Source organism: Sorghum bicolor, chromosome 10 (genome assembly GCF_000003195.3).
Source record: "Sorghum bicolor cultivar BTx623 chromosome 10, Sorghum_bicolor_NCBIv3, whole genome shotgun sequence".
In the NCBI taxonomy this organism is placed as follows: domain Eukaryota; kingdom Viridiplantae; phylum Streptophyta; class Magnoliopsida; order Poales; family Poaceae; genus Sorghum; species Sorghum bicolor.
This window is the reverse complement of record NC_012879.2, coordinates 56,416,363-56,424,663: the sequence shown is the minus strand read 5'-3', so window position 1 is coordinate 56,424,663 and position 8,301 is coordinate 56,416,363. Positions and strand designations below refer to the sequence as shown.

The 8,301-nt window shown below is 42.6% G+C and overlaps 1 protein-coding gene and 1 long non-coding RNA gene across 2 annotated transcripts; both read right to left on the bottom strand.

The window, feature by feature from the left end:
- LOC110431426 lies at positions 1,226-5,674 on the bottom strand. Its single transcript, XR_002448914.1, has 3 exons — positions 5,436-5,674; positions 5,184-5,366; positions 1,226-1,597 (listed from the first exon to the last, which is right to left on the bottom strand). It is a non-coding gene; the product is annotated as an uncharacterized LOC110431426 (long non-coding RNA).
- On the bottom strand, positions 6,234-8,090 carry LOC8061587 (MADS-box transcription factor 30). The gene is made up of 5 exons (XM_021450441.1): positions 7,839-8,090; positions 7,440-7,521; positions 7,158-7,334; positions 6,779-7,069; positions 6,234-6,671 (listed from the first exon to the last, which is right to left on the bottom strand). The coding sequence occupies exons 1-4, from the start codon at positions 8,021-8,023 to the stop codon at positions 6,794-6,796; spliced, it is 720 nt and encodes a 239-aa protein (XP_021306116.1). The 5' UTR covers positions 8,024-8,090; the 3' UTR covers positions 6,234-6,671; positions 6,779-6,793.

Below are 8,301 nucleotides of genomic sequence, written 5' to 3'. Positions count from 1 at the left end.
GGTTCCGGATAAGAAAAATGCAAGAGAGAAAATATAGAAAGGCTTAAACGTGTAAAAAAACAAATTCAGGGTTCCTAAAATATAAAAAGGTAAAAGTGCCTAGAATACAACTTTAAAATAGAACTTTTAGAATAAAAATATAAGAAACTCTTAGAGATGACTTTTTTTTTTCTTCTTATATTAATTTAGGAATTAACAAACACCATATTTTGGAGAACAAAATATGAAGATCTCTTAGAGATGTTCTTACTGTCGACGAACCAAACAGCACGTAATTTCTCACCCACAAAGAGACAACAACAAATCTATAAACCTTTCACTATCTTTTTACCCAGAAAGTATGGTCCTGAAGGTAGAACGACTTGCACTGTCCAGACTTTTAACGGTGAGCATCCATTAAGATTCAACGAACATGAATTTAAATGTACAAATATTGAAAGGGTATAGCAGAACATTGTGAATAGGCAGACGACTAGGCACGCCACGTCCCCCATTTGTAACATGCTAATTGGTAGATGCACGTGATATAGCTATAGGTCATCTACAAGGATTTACAGCACAATTGTACTGGAAGAATTAATTTCTAATAGATAGACGAGTATACAGACAGCCCCAATAATGATTATGAGTTATGACATGCGAGGAATTAATCCACGTATGTGCATTCAACATGATGTTGAATTGTGCAGTGTTGATGCAGCTTGTACAGTTATGTAGACTAAAGAATGGGTTCAGTTGAAGAATACTTTTTTTTAGAATTTCAGTTTAAGAATACAAGCTAAATGGCTTACACGAAAAAAAAATTAATGCATACAAATGGCAGAGAAACCAATAGCCCCTGCTTTGAGTGCAAGAAGGGTCAGTGTACATGTGTATTTTAGTAACCTATGGGGATAAAAATAGGTATAGACAATACCAAGCAATGATTAATCTATACTGCTATAAACATCAAAAGAAAAAAAATGAAGAACGTAACCTACATTGTCACATTCTTCCTTCTGGATTCCCTTGTCAATATTATGAGTTATGACGGTTTAATGTTCCAGTAGCAGGTAAAAATATCCACAGAAAGGTTATATCCATGTACATCTAACAAACAGAAATAATTGAGGATAAACAATACTCCACTCCAAATTATAAGACGTTTTGGCTTTTTTAGATATATAGTTTCTGCTATGTACTTAGATATACGCTTTGTTTGTATATATAGCAAAAAGAATGTATCTAGAAAAGTCAAAACAACTTATAATTTGGGATGGAGGGAATACAATGTTATGGAACTGACAGGGACATAAACGGTGGATAAAAGAAACATAAGGAAAAACTAAGAGGAGAATGTAGATACAAGATTTACACAATTTAAGTAAAATCTGCCATACCAACTCCTAACAGGTTAAAATACTAGATGGATGTGACAGTGCTCAGTCCACACTTAGTAGGAATCACTAGACATTTATCTCCTGGAAAGAAAACGTGCACTTCAATAAATTTGCATGTAGGGATGTATCATGAAATGAACACAGATCAAATTCTGAATCTTCATCCAAATCCTTACTGCCTTTGTCCCTGGCTCCTCGCTGAATGGGGGTATAAACACCTTGCATTATTGGCAATGATAATAATATTTAGTTACACGAAGCTCTGAGTATCAAAATCAAATAATTCAAATAGATTGGTTAGTGCCTCCAGCTGAGGACAACCACCAGTGTTTATGTTACGGCGTCGAACTTTGCTGCGTAGGAAGTAGGGTGGGGAGAAGGGAGCGCGCGAGAGAGAGCTCTGGCGGCGAGTAGGCGCCGTTGCAGGGAGCTTGCGTGCGAGGAGATGAGAGCAGAGGGGCCAGGTGCCCAAGGGAGATGTAAAATCTCAATCCCAGGCTAGTTCTCATTGATCACAAGTCGGACTCTTATACAATGGACTCTAACAGCCTTATGCTGAAAATAAGGACTCTAATAGCTAACCAACTCAAACTCTCTAACAAACTAAATCTTCTGGAAGTCGACCTGACAGCTAGGCGGCTGACTCAGCCACTTTGCTGCTTGTTCCTCCTCTCATATGTAACACCGACCATAACAGTTTCAAACCTGGGATCACAAATTTGTAAACACCTCCATGACAAACTGGTTTTAGCAAGTTCCCTAGCTAACCCGGGTTTGATATTCCTCTATCCTAATAGATTAAAAATGCAGATGAGAAAAAAAAAATCAAAGAACCTGGAATAACTACTATAACACATAACTATTTCTCATATAGTAGCATATTGTGAACAGGCATTTGCAGGCATACAAACTTGCCAGTTCACCAGGATTGCATTCATGTATTCATGTGAAGACTTCATGATTAAAAAATATTTCTGTAATACTTTCTTTGGCTCCTCTAGATTTGGCTTGAGTGTTGTACAAATTCTTTTCCTTCCTAATTGATTGGCACAGTTCTAACCTCTTCCCCTAAAAAAATGGTAAGGCAAGAGATAATATTTTGGCAGGATTTACAGCACATATAATTAGAGCAAATCTATCAGAAAAAAGACATTTGCGATAGGTCTGAATGACTTGAGTGTGCTATTGCTTGTTCATGCATGCAACGCCAAAAGGCCTAGTCAAGGGCTCATCAATGCACATTGGACTTGAGATGGAGATCTAAAGACTGTAGAATTCCATTAGTCATACCCATAACCAGAAGGAAAGGACACATAGGAAAAGGAATTTTTTTTTTTAAAAAAAAGAATCCACCTTGAGAAATGCCTAGTAAACACCAAGAAATTTTGATACAAAAAAAAATACAGCTAGCACAGAAAAATCCACTTTCGTGCCTAAGGCTCGTCAATCAATCAGTGTTTCTTTGCACAATTAACTACTTACCCGATCAAATTACAGTGTATCCTTGTCAATCAGGATTGTCAAGAGAAGAGAGTTAATGAGGAAAACCAGGAGCAATGAACGAGCTAAACAACCAGTCTACAGTAGAAAAGCAGTTAGATGATCAGACTGAGATCCATGATACCGAAATCTTTTCATTGAGCTACTTTTGTAAATGTTGTAGCCCCTGTTTTCAGGTGAAATAAGGAAATCTACACATGCACAAATTCTCGAAATGCAGAAAATTTGAAATAGGTGGTGCAACAGTAACAACTTGTAAGCAGCATGCAGCCATAGGGCATGCAAGATTTCACCACAAAGAACACTAAGAGCTATATCAAATAAAAGGTATCCAGAGGAATAAATTGAAGTGTCAAAAAATTTTTGGATATGGACTGCATGCAATTGAAAATGCGAGGTCTTTTTAAAAATAATAATACAAAATATTTAGGTTATTAAATGAAAACTTGAAAAGTATTCAAAGGTATGAAATGAAGCATCAAGCAGTTGACCGAATGTGGAATGCATGATACAGACAATGTGACTCAAAGCACTTCTAATCACCAATGCATGATATTTAGGTTGTGTTTCTAACTTATCATGGGTCTAACATGGTCATTTTTAAAGTGCATAGAATAATTTGTTTTCCGCTTTTTTCAACCACTAGATAAGTATAAAAAAAATATTTTCAGACTTGCAACATACAAGAATGGTTATGCCGCGAATATAGTCGATTTTTGGATGTTTATTTTATTGTGATAAGCAAATAAGTTCAAAGATTTCACCAACTGAACAAACAATATAATATTACACCTGAACCGATCAGTCAAAATCTAAATTTAACTGTTCAGTCTTGAAGTAAACAAAAAGTGGGTTTATAACATTGACTGATGCAGTGATGGCTGATGGTAAACCAACTAAGAGGCACAACAACCATAAGTTAGAAGGAACATAGATCATAGTATTTTACTCTGATAAACTGACAGATATATAACAAACAAGAAAAACAATATGTGTACCAGTTCATTTGATTTCTAAGATCTTCTAGAATGACCAACCAAGAATAGATTTTTGGGTTATGAACACAAGAACAGTAGGGGACAATCCTATACCTATGCATTCCATTTGGTGAAATAATGCCAGGTTATTTTCGACAGCTAGCAATGGTCATTGATACTGTTTCCCAAACCAGTTGTGAGCAAAAGGCAGAATACAGACAACATAGGTTTGCCGTGATAAAAAATCCCCCGTCTTTGCTCTTTGGTAAGCTTTCGGCTTTACATTTACCATTGTTCATCCACACTTATTGCAATCAAGAAATTAACTAATTGAGGGACTTAGGGCCTGTTTAGATTTGAAATTTTTTGGCCCAAAGAGAAAAAAATTTATGGAATTGGGGCCTGGGAACTAAACGGGGCCAAAAAATTTTGCGGCAAAAATTTTGGGCTGCAACTGTGCACGCACTTCTATAGAAGCCCACCAATGACAACTGCAAATGCATGCAGCCCTAGTTATGTCAGAAATTTTTTTTGCCAAACTAAACACCTAAAATTTTTCGAGTGTTCTAACCATAAAAATTTTTAGGACTTTGGCCAAAAAATTTCAAATCTAAACAGGGCCTTACATAACCATGAAACCAAAGAGAGCACCCTTGCAGCAGCTCAGCCTAAAAAAAGATATTGCTAACAAGGAAAGATATATATTGATAAACCATGTAATTTAAAGTCTGCATGTTTTGCATCAACTATGAAGCAATTAAACATTGGATCGGTTTACCATTTTTGTAAAAACAACCTAGATGTGCTAACGTGCACAATGTGCCCACTACCCCCCAAAAAAAGGACTGCTGTATAGCATAGTTGAATGTGTTACATGTCAATTAATGCTGAATAGAGATTCCTGCAGTAACCACAAATACACATCAACTGCAAAATAGGTTTGCTGTTAACAGCAGCTAGTTTTAGCTGGGGAGAAAGGCAACAAATTCAAGCACAACTCAGCCACTAAGCCCAAACACGTGTGACATTACAAAGAGACCGAGCCTAGATAAGATATTCACGTAAGCACTAAGAAACATCCCAATTCACGTCCATAACCCTAGTCGCGAGGTCATCACCCATAACCCACCGATTAGCAAGCAGATCACCCCACAGACCGCATGCATCGTCACCATTTGTAACGCCTAGCCAAATCATACGGACAGCAAACAAACAATTCGAACTCAGAACTGCAGGGGCGGGGACGCTATTTCGATCGCAACAAAGCGAATGCGCCCCGAAATTCCTCGCAAAGCGGTAAAACGCCTAAATTTCACGGATGCCTCACCTTGGGATCACGGCGCGCAAAAGGCCGTCCCGGAGGAAGGATCGAATCAAGGCTCCAACGGTCCGCACCGCTTAGCGATCTCGAGTTCCAGCGCCCCCACGCGGCCGCGGCGTCAATGATCAAACCCACCCTGATGCAGGAACCGCGGCGGCGGTGGTGGCACGCGGCACACCCAGTTCCGCACTAAGAATTACGAGGGGTTAGACGAACGCCGAGCCTAGGGTTCGAGAGGGAAGGGGGCACGAGACGTACGCGGTCGTGGGGCGTCGCGTCACGGCCTGGCCTCAAAGCAGGGAACCGGGGGAGGAGCCGCCGGCTCGGGGTCCGGGGACGCCGCTCCACCGGCGGCCATTTGGTTCCGATCGCCACGCGAGAGCGCTAAGGGCTTGTGCCGCCATGGAATGGAAGAAGGTGAGGCGGCAAGCGCCAAGGCGGCGCCCGCGGGATCGATCGAGGAGGGGTGTGAAGCTTCTCCGAGAAGGCGGGGGCAGCGGCCCAGCTGCCGAACGGGTCCGGCCAGCCGCTGGGTCTATCTGGTTCGATTTGGCTCGGGCCTTGTTTAGTTCACCCTGAAAACCAAAAAGTTTTCAAGATTCCCTGTCACATCGAATCTTGTGGCACATGCATGAAACATTAAATATAGACGAAAACAAAAACTAATTACACAGTTTAGCTGAAAATCACGAGACGAATCTTTTGATCCTAGTTAGTGCATGATTAGATAATATTTGTCACAAACAAACGAAAGTGCTACCGTTCCGAAAAGTTTTCACTTTTCGAAACTAACAAGGCCTCGATCGGCCGCCGCCCGCCGCGCGCCGTGTCCCTGCTCCCGTCTACGACGCGTCCTGTTCACTGTTCAGTGTTCCCGTGCCGTGTGCCACGCTACCGTCTGGTTCGTGCGCCGCTCTGTGCTACAACTTCCACAGTGGGGTGTGTTGGGTCAGAGACTCGGAGCCCATCACTCGCATGGTGGCGTCATGGCAAGAATGACTATCTGTATTATAGAATCCTTTGCCTCCATTAATCAGGGGTAATCAAATCAGCAATTGACATGTGTCCATCTCAGAAATGGAACAACTGAGAAGTCCAAATTTCAAAGTCATTCCTATCTTTTGTTCAAATCAACATTAGTAAAGGTACTTTATCAAACAATAAAACATTAGTAAAGGTACTAAAACTTAGATTTATCCTCGCTATGTTATGGTCTTTATTTATTTATATCCTTCGTCACTTAAACAACTCGACCCAAAATCCCAAATGCCACTAGATGTGACCAAGGCATAAAAAAGTATGGCCACTTGAGCATTAATTAGATGACCTATTAGTACTACTTAATCATGAAATTTCCTTTCTTAAACTAACTTGTTTGTTTTAAGCTAGCTACTTTAGCAAATTAAGTAAATCTCTTATGTCATGTCCTGGTGTCCACCCAGCTGATCGACACGTCCGTCCACGGCCGGGCAACCAGTCTAACTTGCCTTCCATCTGCAAAGAAGAAATTACCGCTGAATTTGTCACCACAAAGGGTGAAAAGAAAAAGATTGACTTGACTAGCAGTACTCTACTGATCAGCTAGCTAGCTTCGGACGTACGCGTACGCGTTTTTGTTACCACAGCTGCAGACCGCGTCGACTGGAACTCCCACCGTCATCGGCGTCCTCGTCCGTCGGCGGCCACAGACGCAGCATTGTGCTCGCCGCCGACTTCTCCTCCACAGCCAGGAGGTACGCGAACGACGGCGACTGTGGCAGTGGCAGCAGCGGCTCCGCCATCGTCGTCTCCTCCGCCTCCACGCCCGCCGTTGCAGCTGCGTCGTCGTCGTGGCGCCCGTTCTCGTTGATCTTGACCTGAAGCTCCTCAGTCAGGTTGATGAACAGCTCATCCTGCCATAGAAAACAAGGAACGCGGTTAAAACTTCAACTTGCAGAAACAGTATTTACCAGGAATCAGGATCACTAACAGAGATACTACCTTTCTTGCACGTACTTTACCGACAGCCGACTCGAGCTGCTGCTCGAGCTCGCCGAGTTCGGCCACCGAAGTCAGAGACGACAGGTCTTCTCCCGTGTACGTCTTCAAGCTGGCCTCAAGCTGTTGATACTCATGCTGCAGCTTGCTGATCTTTGCGGCCATCTGCTGCTGCTGCTCCTGCAATGGGGGAAAAAAACATTCAATCAGGAACAGAGATGGCACATAAACAGACTGAACAGACTGAAGCTGCATTGGGTCCGAAGGTCTGAATCTGATGCGTACCTGATGATCAGTGTAGTGCAGCTCCTGATGGTAGAGTTGCGTGTTGGTGGCCGCCTCGTACCGGTGAATCAGATCATCCAAGCTTCGCAGATGGTGAGTGTGGAGTGTGTTAGTGTTAGGGATTTACAAGATTCTGGGATCATCCTATACTTTTTGCTAACCGAGATCAGATGTAAACTTCAAAGAGTTAATCGGCTCGGATTAATCGTCGGTAATCTGAAAGCCTTACAAGCAAATGCCAACGGGATGAACACAACCAAAAAGAAAAAATAAAACACCTGATCCGAGCGACAGTTAATCCAAGCAATCCCAAGTTCCCAACGGGGTGAACACAACCAGAAAATCGGGCAAGAAATAAAAAGTTTAAAGAAAGGTCCACAGGAATTTAGTAACCCAGACCTGGCCGGCGAGGAGTAGTCGAACAGCTTGCCGCGTTCGGAGAAGCCGATGACGCCGACGTCCACGTCGCAGAGCACGGCGAGCTCCTCGGCTTTCTTCAGCAGCCCCTTGCGGCGCTTGGAGAAGGTCACCTGCCGGCTCACCTTGTTCTCGATCCTCTTCATCTCCACCTTCCCACGCCCCATTGCGCTTGCGCCGCCGCCTGATGAGCCTCAAAACCCTGCCCCTGCCCCTGCCCGGCAGAACAAACGAGTCGTGCTTTGTTTTGTAGGTGCGGAAATGGAGAAGGTCGTTCTCAGAAACTCCAGATTCCATTCCCTTATTGCGCTTATATAAGCCAAAGAGCCGTGTGCTTAGGAGCGGAAATGGAGAGGACAATGCCTGCAAGTTTACTCAACCCACCTGAGACTGTTCGGTCGAAAATGTGAGTAGCCGATCAACAAATCCAAGGGTTTACATCCTA

Coding starts and splice junctions, on each gene's coding strand:
- LOC8061587 (XM_021450441.1), bottom strand. CDS start 8,023: ATGGGGCGTGGGAAGGTGGAGATGAAGAGGATCGAGAACAAGGTGAGC. Junction 7,522..7,838: donor GACTACTCCTCGCCGGCCAG/GTCTGGGTTACT, acceptor CCATCTGCGAAG/CTTGGATGATCTGATTCACC. Junction 7,070..7,157: donor GTAAAGTACGTGCAAGAAAG/GTAGTATCTCTG, acceptor TTTCTATGGCAG/GATGAGCTGTTCATCAACCT.